We start from the raw sequence: 18,935 nt of genomic DNA on the forward strand, positions 1-18,935 counted from the left end.
TCAGAATTCAGTCATAGGACTACCTAATCCTTGCATGAAATAGAGAGCTACTGAGGACACCAGCAAACAGCTGTAGGCAGTCCAAGTTCCACGTGAATTAAAAGGCAACATTGGAGAAAGTACCTGGAATTCTTAATAAGAATTTGCCTTCCAAATTCAGGTTAAATCCCTCATTTTGGTTGGCTGTTCAAACCTCGCAACTCATTGCTTTAGACTTATAAAAGAGTAAAAAGGCAGCGGGTATAATTGTCAATATTCTGCTCCTAAGAGACCTACGCCTTAAAAAGAAGACCCCAATATCTTTCACAGAAGGTTCAAACAAGTCCAGACCTAAACCTTGAAGCTTGGATGATACTATTTTATTACTTTTGTTTTAAAGGACAAGGAATCCAAGTGAATAAATTCCCTTGATTTTGGAAACGGTTACAAGTTTGAACAGCACAGATAATTCTCAAGGGGAAATTATAACGCTGGCATCTTTCCAGAGACACTGAATCATGGGCTATAATGGGAGACTTTATGGCACATCAAGCACCAATTTTAAAAACAGATAACTTTTTTTTTTCTTTGAGGGAAAAATAATTAGGTTAAAGGGATCTGAATTTGGGTCAACACGAAGAAGGCAGAGCATTGGAAGATGATGTTTTGGAAAAGGCAAACAACAGAATAACTGGGGCATTATTAAGATACAAATACAGGCAGTCTTCGACTTACCAGATTTGTTTAGTGACCATCTGAACTTATGACAGCACTGAAAAACTTACAACCGGTCTTTGTCCTTACAACCATCACAGCATCCCCATGGTCATGTGATCAGATTTTGGGTGCCTGGCAATTAGCCTGTCAGGCAGATAATTCTCTCTGAAGGCCATTGTTTGTTTTGGAATTAAAGAACCAAAAGACACCAGCAGGGCACACAAGTGCTAGATCTCCAGCAAGCAAAACCAGTATGCACTTTTGACGACTTCTTGAAGAACTGGGATGCTGAGGACCTGGCTCAAGACAGAACAATCTGTGCCTCAACAAGGAACACGAAGAATGAGCAACGCCCCATGTAATGCAGAGGGCAACATTCCTCTCTGGAGAGCAGCTACAAGGATCTCCTCTTAGGAGGAATCTGGTTCAACAAGGTATAAGATTGACAGGATACAAATGCCAAGCCCAAAGATCTTTCAGAGGACTCCTCCAGTGGAGAAAACTCAGGTGCACGTACTCCGGACACTTGCCAACACTTGTATGTGGCTGGAAAACAGAGCAGACCAAAGTTATAGGTAGCTTCTCTTTGCTTCTAGAAGCAAGCTGGCCAGTAGCTTTGCAAAGCAGGACCTCTTTGAAATGGAGCAGCCCTTCAAAGACTACTCTTATCAAACCTGTACATACCAGAGGTGGTGGCATTCAGCAGGTTCTGACCAGTTCTGGAGAACTGGTAGTGGAGATTTTGAGTAGTTCAGAGAACTGGCAAATACAACCTCTGACTGGCCCCGACAACCCCATCTATCCTCTGCCTCCCATCGAGTCCCAGCTGATTGGCTGGGTTTTCTTTGGTTGCCCTGCACAGGAGAACGGAGCTGGAAAGCAGGTTAGTGGGGTGGGGAGGGAATGGGATTTTGCAGTATCCTTCCCCTGCCATGCCCATCAAGCCAAAGCCACACCCACAGAACCGGTAATAATTTTTTTTTGAATCCCACCACTGGTGTGGACTCTGCCGTGAATTGACTTTTGACAATTAAGTCAAAAATGAATACGCCTTCCCAATCAATTTTAAAAACAAATAATATCAGATGGAGGATGTCAATTAGGTCAAAACTCATCCGCACATTTCGATAAAATGTGGCTTATTACAAGTAGAACACCTTTTGACAGTTAATTCCAGCTACGCACTGCTGTTTTTGTCACTTCTGAGATTCCCCCCGATAATGCGTAACCTAATTCGCTTTCTCCAAATTTTTCAGTCCAAAATTGTGCCAGAACAGTAAATCTCTGACTTTTATCAGAAAACTTGGGGCTCTTGGCAACGCAACCTCATTTAACCTTTCTTCCTTGCCAGAAAAAGACAAACCCCTGGGCTTGGCACAGGTACATCTGCATGAACCTTCAAGAAGCACCTGAGCCAAGTTATGACCTCATTCCGTTAAGCACCTGGCGAGAAAAAGGCGCCCCTCCTAAGTAGTTCGGCCTGAAAGCGTGCTTCAGAAACAGAGCGTCCTAATTAGGCTGATGCTAAAACTGTAACAGCAGCTCAAATTATAGAAGAAACTCAAACTCTTCAAGTCAGCTTGGAATTTCAGATCCAAACAGCTAATTTTTGGAGGACTTTTCGTGAATTCACTTTAAAAACTGATTTCTCCAATTCAGTGATCTGGTTCACACACCATGTTATGCCATGCCCTGTGTAATCATGATTTGCAGAATAAGCCATGACCACTTTGTGTATAATGCTAGGCCATCAATCATGGCCTTCAAATCATTGTGGTTGGCTTCTCCTTAACATTAAGCCAAAACTAAACCTATTTAGGAATTAGCATGGTGGGTGAAACAGATCACATGTGCCCATAAAGTTTATCTGTATCGATTTGGTACTAGAGCTATACATAATTTAAAAAAGTGTAATTCACAATGTGCTATACAAGAAGAGGCATGGAACATGTAATGATGAACCCCAAAACCCCTAGAATGAAATAAAAATTAACTAAACAAAAATAAAAATAGCTGAAATTTCGTGACGTGTCGGCAGTAAACAAATGGATTAAGACTGTCAAAGGATATGTGAGATTTCTTTGCTTGAGATTGTAGAAATCTTGGGATGAATTCAACAACATCTTATGACATGTGGAGGAAAGACCACACTCTAGCCAGCTATAAGACATTCCAAGCAATGGGAGAACCATTGGTCACTGATGTATGCTAAATACATTGGCGTGTTTCGCCAAGGGTAGGAGTCTCCAAACTTGGCAACTTTACCACTTGTGGACTTCAACTACTGGCTGAGGAATTCTGGGAGCTGAAGTCCACAAGTGGTAAAGTTGCCAAGTTTGGAGATTCCTGGAGGAACATCTGTAAAGCAGTTCTTTGGGTTGACTGTCTAGCGCTGTGGTCCCACAACCCTTTGGGCATCAGGGATTGGTCCTGTGGAGAGAGGTTTTCCTGTGGACCAGAGGCGATGTCATTTCATATGCTGCCTACATCCCATGGTGGGGCTTCGCATGTTCGCATGGCCCAGTTTCTGGCGTGCCATGGACTGGGGGTTTGGGACCCCATGTCTAGCACAAATTTACACTTCCTTCCAGACTCACCTTGTCTCCTTTGTGTCCACTACAGTCACATTTCGTGCTGGAGGAACAGCCGTGGCACGCCTAGAAGGGACAGAAAGAAGTTCAGTGTGAGATATTAAGATTTACTCCTCAAAAGTTAACAGGGACGCTTCACTGGGGAGCTAAGCATACTTTAAACATGGCAGGTGTACCAAACAACAAGCAAGCAGATAATTCTAATTACAATATGCAAAACAGAAAGTAAATTTCAATGATAACTGAGCAATGAAGCTCACTTAACTGTTTATATTAATAAAAGGGGGGAAACGTGTTAATTCGCTTATCAACCTATGTGGGGGGTGGTCTGTAGAAAAAGAGTTGGTTACTTCTGCTTTGTAGAGAGACAAAAATGGGGGGAGGGGGTTTCCCGCTTCGAAGCAAGTTGTTGGTTTTATCCTATCAAGATCAAAGTCTTCTGCCTTCCAGATTCTCAGTGTGGTTCCTTCCATGTTTCTAAACTCTTCAAAAACTCCCTACTTTGATCATTCACCCTCTTTAAGATCATTGTTCTCCTCATCCTCCAAGACTTCAGCATCTCTTGGTGTAGTACAGTGATGGCTAACCTTTTTGTCATTGCGGGCGAAAGTGTGCATGACCCCCCCACCCCCTGCACATGCATGCGTGACCCCCGTGCACCATGTGCTCCTGTGCATGTGTGCACGCCCCGTGCCCCACACCTCTGCGTGTGCACGCACATCTCCCTGCATGTCCCACCCCCCCTGTGCATGCACAGCAGACCTCCCAACAATCAGCTGGCTGGAGGGAGGCATGCGTGCATGCACAGTGGACCTGATCTGGGGCGTTGGCTCATGTGCCAGCAGAAACGGCTCTGCATGCCACTTCCGGCACGCGTGCCATAGGTTCGCCATCACGAGTCTAGTACAACTATTACAACATAACAAGACAGCTGTGTTGTTCAAAGATGCCCAGAGCCCACACCCATTACCCCTACCCCTAATCATAATCCTGGCACTGCCAGCCATAAATCCCCTAGGTTGAAACCATCTCCTTCTTCCAGCTGAGGCTTCTTAAAGCCCATCTTCTTCCCCAAGATACTTAAGATACGCACCTCAAGGAGAGACGAATGCTATACATCAGGAGTGTCCAACCTTGACAACTTATGGACTTCGGCTTCAACCATGGCTGGCTGGGGAATTCTGGGAGTTGAAATCCATAGTTCTTAAAAGTTACCAAGGTTGGACATCCCTGCTATAAAAAAAAATGTTCATACATAACCATAACAGAATTCTTGTCTTTCTGTTGTTCTTTCAGCCAGACTGCATCTTAGAAGGCAATTTCCCAGGGCAAGAACTGATCCTGATCTTCAATCAAACATGCAGGTAACACACACACACACACACACACACACACACACACACACACACACACCTGTATGTTGCCTTTCATTTGGGATGATCTGTACAGATAGATCCTTGCAAGATAAGCTTCCGGGACAGGGAATTCTGGGTACCACAATCCAGCGCATTTGGAAGCACAAGGTCTATGAAAGAAAGGTTATGTAACGATATTCTATTCCTACTCAGGTAGGCCTCGACTTACAACCATCGATTTAATGACTACTTAAACAGCATTGAAAGCAAGTGACTTACAACTGGTCCCCAAGCTTATAACTTGGTCGCAACTGTGGTTGTAAGGTGAGGATTATCTGTACCTTCAACAATCTGGGATTGCCTCTTCAAGTAACTACTTGTGTGTAATAACTCGCAACCTTTTGAAGAATAAATTAATCAGACACACCCTTAAAATTAATTAAAACATTTCTCTTTGCAAATACCTGCACGTGGTATCATTATCCAAAAGTCATTTTTTAGGAAGTCTGAGTTGCAATACGACCTTATAATTGAATAAAATTTGTGGCCAAGTTTTCTGTCTTTACCAGCCCAACTGTTCTTCCCATAAATATGGCCTTTGGAAGAGAGGCATGTAGCAAAAGATTGCACCACCACCTCTGAGTACCAGATATGTTAGCCAGCCATGCAAGTTGTGATTAGAGCAGGGGTGGGATTCTACCAGTTTGCACCTATTCGCTAGAACCAGTTGTTAACATTCTAAGCAGTTGGGAGAACCGGTTGTTAGAAGAAATTACTGGCCTAATCCTGTAAAAAAGGCAGGAAGGAAACATTCTGGTGTTGCTTACAGAAACTGCCTCTCCATTAACCCTTATTACATTCTTGGCAGGACTAGACTTCCTGTCTCAAGAACCGCTCTGGAGTTTTTTTCCCCCTCCTTTGCTGGTATTTTGCTTGTGTGGAGTGACCATTCAAAGTTACAATGGCACTGAAAAAAGTGACTTATGACCATTTTTCACACTTACGACTTTTGCCCCATCCCCACAGTCATGAGAGGCCAGGTGAGGAGATGCGTGCCTCAATGTGAGTGATATTGAGTTGGCCACACCCAGCCAATAACATGACCACCAAGCCACGTCCACCCGGCCACATGACCAGCAAGTCACGCCCACCACCTAAGCCACGCCCACAGAACCGATTGTTTAAAAAATTTGAATCCCACCCCTGGATTAGAGCAATTAAATAACTACCTATTTGGAGCAGACAGAATTGCTCAACAGTTGTTTTCTCTTGAGGAAATTGTTTATGTATCATATTTTATATCACTTGCCTTAGAAGCTTCTTAAAGCGCTGTCCAAATAGGACAAAAAAAATGAGGGCACTACGCAGCAAAGCTGCAAGAAATTTATATTAATAAGAAATAGATGTGGTTGCAATCTGATCTCTAGCCAATAGATGGCGCTTTCTACTCATAGTTGCAAAGTAGTTTATTTAAATCCCAAAATGTCCCAAATTCAGCATCCCCCACCAAAGTTTGCCAAGAAGACAATTCACACAGAAACAATTCAAGGAGCACCAAGAACCCCAAAAGACAATTCAGAGAAGTCTCAGAAATATTGAGAGAAGGAGGAATTCGCACCCTTCTCTTGTTTACTCATGCCACAAAGAGTCACATCTGCATTCAAAGTTAATTTAGAATAAGGTCAACAAATAAAATGCTAGACATTGGTTTAATTCTATTCCTAATTTCATATTTCTTGTTGCAGTTTCATATTGGTCTTCTAAATATTTTGAAGAAGATTCAAAATACATAAAATAAAATATTGAGCACAGAAGGAAAAGCCTAACACTGTTCAAAGAAAAATAAGAGTTAAATGAAATAACTTCAAAAGCCTCTTTTAACCAACCAGACTTTAAGAAGTAATGAAAAAGGCTCATCAAACAATGAAGCCATTTCAGTTAAGCACCAATTAACCAATGAAAAGATGCAGTATTTAAAATATACATAAATGAACAACAAAACAAAACAAATGCATAGAATATATTAATACAGTTAGTCACGTAAAATGTTTGAAGGTGGATTTCCCTTCAAAAATGGGGCTGAGTCCAGACTAAGATTTCACCCAAATAATGTTTTTTTAAAAAAATCTTAGTTGATTAACTTTATTATATTTAAATTCAGATATACTCTATACTGTTCTTGGAAATATTCTATTTTGAACTTCACAGGATTATTTCTGAGCAAAAATACAGATATGTATAACATGCTTAATTCACTATCCTGCAGAAATTCATGAAATTCACATGTTGCATTGGAATTTGGTTTATTCTACAAGCAAATTGCCAAATGGCAGCTCACAAACACTGACCTTAGATAACACTTTGAGCCTGAATGAAAGTTAATGGGTGATAGCCAGATTAAAGAAGAAAGGAGAAAGAAGACATCCTAAATTCAGTGCAGATACTTATCAAAGAGGTCCTTGCATTAAAAAAAATGTAAGAAGCCCTTTCCAATTTGCCAACTGATTTGCAACCCATCTGCAAATTGCCAGCTGCTTTGGGAACTCATCTGCAAATTACTGCAAGTTTCAAGCTAAGACCAGTAGTTACAGGCACCACTTGTGGATTGCCAAAAAACATCCCCCCAGGAAAGGGTTAAAAATTAACTTTTTCAACCAATCAGCTCATTGTAGGTGAGTTGGATAACTGGCACTGAATTCCCTTCCCCCAATTCCTCAATAACATCCAGCCCCAAGTCTACAAGAGGGAACTCCGTTTTTAAAATCAGTGTGATATTCCTGCACTTCCGTGATGAGGTGGTTAAAAAGAGTGGCACAAACACCCAAGCCTTTTGCTACACAATCCATTTTTCTAGCCCTCTGTAGTCTCCCTAGTTGCTCCTTCATTCTCAGAAGAAAACCCCAGAAAGCAACTCATCTTAGGAGACCAATTCTGATGGAGAACTTGGGACAACCAGGAAGGTCTAGAGCAACAGAGGTAAGTAAGAGAAAACATTAAGAATATCTCCTTGGCCACCTACATCAATCAATCAATCAATCAATCAGAATCGAGCTGAAAGCAACCTTGGAGATCTATACCAGCCCCTGTTCAAGCAGGACACCCTATACCATTTCAGACTGGTGGCTTTCCAATCTCTTCTTCAAAACTTCCAGTGATGAAGCCCTCACAACTTCTGCAGGCAAGCTGTTCCTCTGATTCATTGTTCTCACTGTTTCTCCTGAATTGTTCAGTTCCCATCCGTTGTTTCTTGTCTTGCTTTCGAATCAACAGAAGAAGCTCAAAAAGGCCATTCTAAGAAATTGATTGAAATTCTCTCACATCCTGAAAATGTGTAGAGAAATAGAAACCCCTTCTGCAGAAGAATGCCTTGGAATGAAGCTTTAGGAGATACTTCTCCAAATCCTCTGGGAACATCTATTTTCTTTGAAGCAACCATACCTCTCATCACAAATACCACAGCTAAACCAACTTTTTCCAATTGGCACTGTCCACTAGAAAGGAGTTGCATTGACCTGGGACACTGCAACCATCACAAACACTTGCCAGCTGCCAAGTGTTTGAATTTTCATCACAGGACCTGGGGATGCCGAAAAATGGTCCTAAGTCACTTTCTTCAGTGCTGTTGTAATTTTAAGCAATCACTAAATAAATGGTTGTAAATTGAGGACTACCTGTCATTGCTCTGGATTATGAAAACTATAATCCCACACACATACCCAATTGAGAAAAATTCTCAATCAGTGTATGAACATTGATGATGTTACCTAGTTGGGGAATGAAACAATTGGAAGAAAACAAGCAGCTCAGAGAGGACCAAGGACCCCTCATGTCAACCCTGAGCTACAAATATTCTCCTTTATGAGAAATATTCCCACGCTCACCTGATTTCTAAGCAGGCATCTCCATCTTCAGCAAGAGACAATGGACTGCAGCCAAAGTCCCAAATGAAACTCAGATGTTTTTTTTTTTTTCAAAGTTCTCCTTAGAAAAACTCAAGACAGGGTTTTACCTTTTCTTTTTTCTCTACCAACATCTGTATTCTTTCAGGAGCAATTTGTCAAAAGCAATATGTTGGCAACAAGGAGAGTGGATTCCAGTAGCAGATCAAAGTCAAAACCTGGCTTGAGGCAACCACACCCTTTTTCTACTTCTTCCTCTTCCTTTTAACCTAGTGGAATCCTGGAGAACAGACCAATCGATGACTTCTCTCAGAACTCCAAAGCAGGACAGGCAACTTCCACCTGTTGGAATTACTTGACCATATTTCCTAAGCTGCAGGGAAAGATTTTAGCAAGGTATAGATCTGGAATCCTGCAAAAAGCTTAGATTTCCATCCTCTGGTTGAACAAGCTTCCCAGAAAGTGCTTTTGAATTTTGGGGCACACATTTAATCCGCTCTACTCTGGCTGCCACCAATTCTCCAAAGGCTGGGAGTGCGTTAGCTCAACCCCATCAGCTAGAAAAAGGACTATTGTACTTAGGGTTAGCCAAATTTAGAATCGGCAACTGGCAGCTTATATTCAGGGCCTCAAATTCTGTCCCCATTTTTCCAGTGAGATCACATCTCTTTCCTTCCTTGTCAGCTTTCAATCATCAGCCACTGTTTTCTCGGAGCATTTCTGTTCAAATGATCTTCCTTCAATCTAGAACTTCTTTCAGATATACTGACACTTCGGATGCCAATGGCAGGGACTAGAGTTGCTGTGCTGGCTTGGAACTGCAGTCTTACCACACCGGGACAGTTGACCCATTATAGCAGGGGGTCCCCACACTTGGCCACTTTAAGACTTGTGGACTTCAACTCCCAGAATGGCTGCCTGGAGAGTTCTGGGACTTGAAGTCCACAAGTCTTAAAGTTACCAAGTTTGGAGACCCCTGCATTATAGCAATAGCATTTAGGCTTACATCATAGTGCTTTGCAGCCTTCTCTAAGTGGTTTACAAAGTCAGCCTATGGCCCTCCACCAATCTGGGTCCTCATTTTACCAACCTCAAAAAGATGGAAGGCTAAGCCAACCTTGAATCTCATCAAGATCAAACTCCAGGCTATGGGCAGAGATGCAATATTGCACTTTAACCATTGCAGAGTTGTGGGGAACAACTGGGTTAAAGACATGGAACATTTTTTTGCTCCTGCAAAACTTCTGATTTGCAAAGGAAATGACTACACTATGGAGGTGTTTACAGAGCACCTGTAGCTTAATGAGACCTAGTACATACACACAGTTTGGGGTTTATCATAATCTAGAAATGAAAGAAGCAATGTTTAGATAACTCTTTAAGTGCACAAACAAGTATGGGGCCATGGCAGCTTGCCTGGACCAGCTGCTTTCCTTTAAACATTTTACATATAATTAAACAAATCCTCAATTGTTGATGGACCAACTTCTCCCCAGCCCAATATGCTGCAGTCAGTTGTCTTATGTATTAAACCCTTAAACAAGCAATTGATCTACTAACTTGAATTACATTCATATTCTTAAAGGTGTTTTTGTGCTAACAAAATCTTTTTCTTCCTTCCTCCAGAAATGTTACAGCTCCTTTAGGTGTCATCCTTTGAAAGGGCTCAACAGTTTTCTTTATGGGAAAAATATCCCTCTTACCCATTGGAAATACAAGGTTAAAAGTTCTCCCAAGGAAACTCAGAAAAGATAGCACTTCTGTGTAAGAAAAGATCTGTATTATGCTAATTAATGAGCTATGTAAACAGATTTATCCAGAGGACAACAGATATATTCCTTTATATTCTTCATACATATTCCTCCCTATCTCATCTTACATTGAAGGACTTTGAAATCAACAGTTGAAGAATTTAAAAATATTGCCCAATGAAGTCTCCTATGAAAGCCTGGGGTTTCCTTCTGCTCAATCCTGGTCCACTGAACTAAGCACAAATATTCATACAATATGCCAAGCCATAATCTATGTATTGGGAAAGGAGAATATTTGTAGCTCTGGGTTGAAATGAGGGGCCCTTGGTGCTCTCTGAGCTTGGTTGTTTTCTTGCAGATGTTTCATTATCCTAACTAGGTAACATCATCAGTGGATAGGCAAGTAGATCAGAAGGAGATCTTGAACCAACAGAGTTTCAAAGGTGATAACCAATGCCTTAAATCCAAGGTGTCCAACCTTGGCAACTTGAAGACTTGTGGACTTCAACATGGCTGGCTGGGGAACTATGAGAGTTGAAGTCTCTGGTCTTCAAGTTGCCCAGTTTGCACACTCCTGTCTTAAATTGTACCTGGAAGTCAATCGGTAACCAGTGAAGTGCTCAAAGTAGTGACATGATATAGGCAAATTGAGACATAACCTAGAACCCTGGGATTCTCTGGAGTATCTCTTTCAATTACTGGCTAATTCTTCTAAGCTTCCAAACCCATGACATGGGATATTTAAAATGCATCTGCTTCTTTGCAGAAATGTTGAGTGGAAAAATATTTTGATGGCACCCCAATTTCCAAGACAGTCCTTTAATCTGTACCACAACCTTCTAGTAGATGCAATCCAGTTTAGCTGATACCAGTGATTGGAGAGTCTCCATCACACATAACAGGTAAATGATGCCTGCAAGTAGAATTGGAATGTTAATTTTGGAAATTGCAAGTATTTATTAGGACTTTTAACATCCTGAGTAATCAAGAATCTCCTGTAATAATCTTTGGCCTGTGCAAGACAGCAGAAAAACCTAGCCTTCTGTACTTAATCAGGGACAGCGAAAGAAAGATGATGGGAAGGAGGGAAATATCAGGTGTTCGCTGTTAATTGGGCACGAAGCCCATCACGTTGCAACTGTTCCTCAACTGCACTGTGCTTTCTTCCCATTATAATCTTTCACTTCTGGAACGGCAGGGATGGGATAAGCAAAGCTACCAGGCACCAAAGGAAAAGAGTTGATTTAATTTAGTAAGTCTGTAACTTGATTATACAATGATTTTATCAGGAGCATTTGGGATGGGCGAGTGGGAATACAGCAGAGGGAAAAAGAAAACCCGTCTAACAGTGTTAAATTCTCTGGCCCGAACTTTTGTACTTTTATAAACAGAATTTCCCCTCAAATATTTACAGAAGGCCTTATCCCATGAGCCTATCCAATTTATTCACCAAATCCTTTTCAATGAAACAATTAAGGACATTTTTTTGGGGGGGGAAAGAGTGCTTTACATTCAGCATTCAGCAGTCAAAGGGGTTTTGAGCCCTTCTTCCGATCAGGAAGAAGGTCAAAAGTAATTCCTTACCCAACATCTTATAAAGGAGACCCTCAAGGCCTCTTTTTTTCTATGTACACATATTAACTCACTTGCCACTCACTTCAAAAGGAAGCTATTTCGCTCCAACCGGGTATGACATTAAGTCTAATCCACTCATGCTGTATAGAAAGAGGGTTTCCTTCAATGAATTCAAAAGGAGACGATGAAAGGACTTGCTCAAAGCCGAGGAACTTAACAAGGTGCCCCATTCATTGCATTCCTACATACGGCGGTTGTGATTTTTTTAGATGCTTTACATTTAGGCAGCTCAGTTTATCATCAGCCTCCACATACTGGCTAATTAAGGAAGCCTGACAGACAGAGATTCCGCCTGCATTGAGGGCCTGTGACCAAGATCATGTCAGTTTGAATCCTGAAGGAGGTTCCCAGGCCAAAATAAATCAAAGACAGGAACACCTCTGAAATTTGAATCAAGTTCACGTATTGCTTGATCTACCATGCTAAGCCAAGGTTTTAACCATGGTTTCTGGAATAAATCATAATGGCTTAGTTCAGACACAATTGCAGCCACACGGGCTGGTTTTTACATGTCCTGATGATCTTGATTATAAGCGTGGATTGTTGAACGCACTAAAATGCTAAAACATTAAATTGAGTTTCCAATCTGTAAGGAGTTGGGTTTTTGCTTTGGGCTAAGTCAAAATCAACCCAACCCAACCACAGAGTAGCTCAGCATAATGTGTGAAACCAAGCCAGTCGGTTCACTTCAACAACAGGTAAGAAAGCCAGAATTCTTGCACTCTCATCTCCATTTTAATGTCTTTGATGATGGTCAAGTTCTAAATTGACCTTGTGTGCTGTTTAGGAGAGGACCCAGCCCTTTGGAACTGCTGGAAAAAGCCTTCTGGTTGATGGTATTTCCTCTTCAAACAATTTAAAGACCACAAGGACCTTGAGAGTGGAAAAGTATACCTGCCATCCACAAATAACCAACATGGACTGAGGGCAATTGCAGTAGCTCTTAGACTTATATACTGCTTCACAGTGCTTTACAGCCCTCACTAAGTGGTGTACAGAGTCAGCATCTTTCCCCCAACAATCTGGGCCCTCATTTTACCCACCTTGGGAGGGTGGAAGGTTGAGTCAACCTTGAATCGGTGAGAATTGAGCTGCCAAACTGCAGGCAGCAGGCAATCAGCAGAAGTAGTTTGCAGTACTGTATTCATCGTGGCTCATTGCACATAATCTTCATGTTCTCCATTGCAGAAATTGTTCTCAATAGTTTGCTAGATGAGAACTCCAAAATCAAACAGTACCTCCATATTGAAACTAGTCTCCAGTTGTAACCAACAAATCAATCATCAAGACAACAGTCAATAATTCTGCAGCAGGTATAAGTACAGATTAGGCGAGACCTGGCTCAAAAACAGTAACTGTGAGAGGGACCTTGGAGTCCTAGTGGATGATCACTTCAATATGGGCCAGCAGTGTGCAACAACAGCCAAAAAAATCCTGGATTGTATATAAACAGAGGCATAGAAGATCATGTGAAGGTACTGCTTTATAAAATCCTACTACCACAACTGGAATACTGCAACCAATTTTGATCACCATACTATAAAAAAAGATGTTGAGACTTTGTAAAAAGTTCAGAGAAGAGCAACTAAGATGACCAAAGGCCTGGAAACTAAACTATATGAAGAATGGCTGCAGGATTTGGGTTTGGCTAGTCTAAAGAAAAGAAGGACTAGGGGAGCATGATAGCAGTATTCCAGTATTTGAGGGGCTGCCACAAAGAAGAGGGGGTCAAATTATTCTACAAAGCACCAGAGGACAGAACAAGAAACAATGATTGGAATCTAATCAAACAGAGAAGCAATCTGAAATTAAGGCAAAACTTCCTAACAGTGAGGACAATTAACCAGTAGAACAGCTTTCCTTCAGAAATCATGGGCGCTCCATCATTGGAGGTTTTTAAGAAGAGACTGGACAGTCGCTTATCTAAAATGGTATAGCTTCTCCTGCTTGATCAGGGGGCTGGACTAGAAGACCTCCAAGGTCCCTTCCAGCTCATTCTATTCTAATATATATACATTAATAGCAATAGCACTTCGACTCATATACTGCTTTATAGTGTTTTAGAGCCCCCTCTAAGCAGTTTACAGAGTCAGCCTATTGCCCACAACAATCTGGGCCCTCATTTTACCCACCTTGGAAGGATGGAAAGCTGAGTCAACCTTGAGCCTGGTGAGATTTGAACTACCAAATTGTGCTGCCAGTTGGCAATCAGCAGAAGTAGCTTGCAGTATTGTACTCTGACCACTGTGTCACCACGGCTCATAGCTAAGTAATAGAAGCTAATTAATAGAAGAAAAAGTAAAGTGACTGCTATAGTACTTAAACACTCAGTATTATGTCAATATTAGTAAATCTATTAGTAAAATACATAAAAGCCCTGGAATCTGATGTTATAATCTGAATTCTAACAAATGTGGCCATATTGTTTGATGGTCTTCTTTCCAATCCCCCAATCCCTTGTTAAAAATTAATCATTCAGATACTGATACGCAATACATATCAGCACTCATCTTACCTGAATACATTCTACAGAATTCAGTGGGGCCATTTCCCAGATAAGCAAGCATAAGTTTTCAACCCTAAAGTTTTCCTGATGGTCATCTGAGTCCTGTTTCCAGGAAGATCTTATTGTCTGGAGTTTCTCCTCTGCCTTATCGCCTGCTTCCCGCTCATTTATCTTGGTTTATTGTCTCCTTTAAATTGGGATTTCCTTTATCAAAATCCTCCGTTTATCCTCAGAAGATTATAGCGATATACAATACTGTGTACCTTCCTTAGATAAGACCAGAGACAAACCAAGAAGACAGATAAAAGCTTCCAAATAGGATATGATATTCTGTGATCTGAAACCTTTTAATTATCCTCTGTTTAGCTGAATGGGTTTTCCCAATCTATGCACACAGCACCTTTCTAACTTGCATTCCTTGCCTGCAGGAAGATGACATTACTGGCAGATTGCCACACATCCAGGAGTTTTATGTTGGAAGGATTGGTGGAGCCGGCTAATCTCTCTTCAGTTTGAAGCCTTAGCCAAGTGGTAGCATCTAGCCAACCCTGTTAGCACAGGAAGGAACAGGTCAAACCTCCAGGGACTATAGGCCAGACTGAGAAGCAAACCGTTTCCATATGATTGCCATGAAAACTACACAGGCCAAGAGTTAATCTCGGATTTCAAGCAAGTGTTTATTCCTAAGGAAGGTCGTCTTGGCCCACACTGTAAACTTCCCTCCTCAATAGCAAAATGGCAAGAATCCTCCTTAGACGCAGGTTGTAGTTTTGCAAGCTGTGAATGATTTACCACCACTTCCTTCTTCTCCTGAGATGCTGCATGGGTCTATGACAATTTGCGGCGGCCAACTTGCCACTGCAGGACAACTCACTATGGGACAAGAGTTACACTAATATCAAAGAAATGGTGGAATAGAATCATTAAAGAAAGGATGCAAAAGAAGGGGCAGAATGAAATGTGAATGACAAAAATTACAATAATTTTTCATTTATAATGACATTGTTAAATTATCCAGCAGTGAGTTGGCTGTTGAGGGTTGTCCCATTCCCTACTGTACTCTACTGAAGATACATAAGTGATTATGCTACCCATACCAAACATTAATTGGTTATTAATTGTACTTTTTCTGCAAAAACGGAGAAAATGCTTCCGTTTATCTAGCTTTACTTCAACCCAACAGGGACCAATCTTTACTAACATGCACAGAAAAAGAAGCTTTATAACAAATGCAAGCTCCACTGAACTACATGGAGATGCCCGAAAGGTCATCAGAAGTCAACCACAACAGAGTCATTTCTTTCGGTTTTAGAAAACACAGATTTTAGCCGTTAAAATCAAAATCATTTTAGACTTGTGGATTCCTGTGGAATCCAGACAACCACTGCACTCTTTGTATTAAGAAAGTGGGAAACAATATTGTGGATTTTATAGGTTTTTTTTTTTAAAGCTTATTTAAAGGAAGCCAAAATGTAATGCTACAATCAAAGGTTATTCTGGGACCACAGAAAGAAGCTGGAACTGCTCTCTGTGCTTACTCTTGCATTGGAGGAATCAGCCAAAGGGGAATATTCTGGTTAAAACTATCCAGTTTGTTAGAAGAGTAGCCAAGGAAGGAAGGGGAAATTAGAAGAAAGAAGAACATCTAAAACAAAGTTGAAGCCCAGGCAGATTCATTCATTCGCTTCTCTCCCTCCGCAGTGAATACAACTCCATCATGTGGCGCAAAGACACAAAACCTATACCCTTCTGATCAGTGGTGGGATTCGAATTTTTTTTTTTTACTACCAGTTCTGTGGCCATGGCTTGGTGGGCGTGGCAGGGGAAGGAGACTGTAAAATCTGCAGTCAGAGGTGGGATTTGCCGGTTCTCCGAACTACACAAAATTTCTGCTACCAGTTCTCCAGAACTGGTCAGAACCTGCTGAATGCCACCACGGCTTTTGATGCTGTTAGTCCGTGATACTCCCAAATTGCAGGGCTAGGAAATGTTTCAAACAATGAGAAACACATGAACAAAACCAAGCTTAGTTCTTTAATTTGTACTGTACTTGTGAGAGAATTGGATCTTTCTGGTTTTGGTTTCACTCTTACAATAAGAGTAACAAGAGATGGTGAAGAAGAAGAAGAGAAGGCAGAGATGGGACAAGGAAAAGGAGGAGGAGGAGGAGGAGGAGGAGGAGAAAGGAGGCAATCAGGCTCAAAGGAATCTCAACACCTGCAGTGGGTTTGTTTTGGCTGAGAACCAGGTCAAAGGCAACTCAGACAATTTCCTACCTGCCCAGACATGAACTTGCCAGAAAACTTTAAAAGATTGAAAGACATGCTGGTGAAAGTAGAAATAGCTATTGAAAAACTATAAAAGACCAAAACTAATCTACAAATCTATTCAGGCTTAGCAAGAAATAGATGCACAAAATCATAACTGATGCCCATTTAGCCCAAGGAAATCAAATTCATTAAACGATAATCTCAGCCACTATGCGACTTGATTATTTCTCCCTGAATATACTGTGCCAGTGGTTTAGGTGGCTTAAAAGTTGGTGGGGGGAAAAGGCAGCATTTCCAAATCTGAGGTGTTCTCTGAGCTTGTTTTTTTCTTGAAAACATTTCGTTGCCCAAGCTAGGCAATATGATCGGTGCTCATTTCCAAATGTGTATGAAAGGCTCTCTTTAAACGAGCAGTTCTCCAGAAAAGCAACCATTCGGGATGAAGATGTCGTTGCCTTCTCCTTTCGATCAAAAATGCCTCAAGAGACAGAGAAACTTCACATAGGGCAAATGAGAAAGATGCCAGTTTCACTTCTTTGAAATCGTGGGCACCCTGCACATAGGGACACAGTGCTCTGTGAACAGAATGTGAGCATAATGCTCTGTGGGTGGCTACCACTATTTCTATATCACCATGTTCTTCTCTAATCTTCAAACAAAGCAGCCATGCTTTCTTCTCAAAAAAAAAAAACAAAAAACCTCGGCGTATCTTGTTAGTGGAAATTCTTCTGACCAGCATCGTTTCTTAAAAGGTTAAATTACGAAGCCAGGGTTCCTTTGCATCTTGAGAAGGGCTCAATCCTTTGAAGTCCGTACAATGAACGATCTGTTCAAACTTGCTGGTTTGAGGATCCTTTCTTTTTTTCCCCTCTTGCAAGTAGAGCGGCTGACAGTCCTGATTTTTGAAACAAGTGGATGGGTCAAAGAAACCCAAAGACTTCCAAATATACAAAACAAGCTTCCCCTTTTGCAGAGCTGCCCAGCTCCACGGGGTGGTGAAGAGGCTTGCCAGAAAAGATGAGGAAAGAAAGAAAATGCAACGGAGACACCTGTTTTAAAGGGATTTAACTGCAATTTTGGACACATGCATGGACACGCAGTCATCGATGTGCTCAAGATGGTTGGTCTTCGTCAAAATGAGTTCACGGAACTGTGGGTTTTCTTCCCAAGAAGAAACATGTCACCATAGTTGTTATTCCTAACATTTCTCCCACTTGGTGGTCAAGTTTGCTTGCTTTGGAAGGGGCTCACCTGGTTTGTACAGTTAGAACAAGATGAAAATTCAAGATGTGACAAAGAGGTTTGTTTTTCAGCCAGCGGTTGCAGATGAGAACTGAGATGAAGGGATGTACCTAGTGGGAAACTAGAACCTGTTCTGAATCTAGCACCTTCCCCATTATACCATGCTGATTCTTGGGCTGAGACGGAGGGATTGATGCCATGTCTCCATGATGAAGAAGGTCTAGAACCCGAGTCTTCACTCTCCAGCATCTTGGTTTACAAATTGTTTTGTGCTTCCATTTCGTAGTCTTCAATTACAATTACATTACATATAATCTCATATTGTCAATCAAAAACTAAATACCTTAGTATCATTATTAATCAATCATTTGACTATACTTTTATTCATTCATGTTTTACAAGATAACCATAATTTACTTAATTTATTGTATAACAGTTCATATTATCATCCCAAATCTATCCTAAAATCATTTTGTAGTTATAATAAGAAGTACATCTTTATATATTTATTATTTTCTAGAAATCTACATATTTCATTACTGTACGTTAGATAACACTAACCATTGATAGAAAAGATCCCAAATTTTATAAAATTGTTTGTCCTCTTGTTCTCTAATTTCAAATGTCAGTCTACTCATTTCAGCACATTCCAATACCCAGAATAAATTTTATGTGTCTCTTTCTCGGAAGTAGAAAAAAAAATGGAAGCAGAAAGTCATCAGTTTCATAGCTATTTGCAGCAAAAAGACAAGCTTTGGGCATGGTTCAGGAAAGGGGGGGTTTCATCAGCAGTGGGACCTACCTGTTCCACTACTGGTTTGGTGATCTTGTATGCATGCATGTGCACCTAATGCGCCCGCACCTAACATGCCCGCGTAGCTCTCCCTACACCAGCTGAAGCCTGCAATACCGAAAACAGAACAGAAAAGCGCGGGGGCGGGTGGGAGGGCCAATCTTGTGGCCCTTTTCTCTCCGTTCTCCTCTCATCTG

The 18,935-nt window shown here is 41.2% G+C and overlaps 1 protein-coding gene across 1 annotated transcript in view; it reads right to left on the reverse strand.

Annotated features, from left to right (window-relative positions):
• Nucleotides 1-18,935, reverse strand: part of COL4A5 (collagen type IV alpha 5 chain) — a 130,638-nt gene that overhangs the window by 88,169 nt on the left and 23,534 nt on the right. The window contains 1 exon segment of the mRNA XM_087972037.1: nucleotides 3,294-3,353. Coding sequence (XP_087828163.1) covers nucleotides 3,294-3,353 — 60 coding nt within the window.

Source organism: Notechis scutatus, chromosome 10 (assembly GCF_049901735.1).
Source record: "Notechis scutatus isolate UNSWTSFEM ecotype Mainland chromosome 10, rNotScu1.2, whole genome shotgun sequence".
Classification (NCBI taxonomy): domain Eukaryota; kingdom Metazoa; phylum Chordata; class Lepidosauria; order Squamata; family Elapidae; genus Notechis; species Notechis scutatus.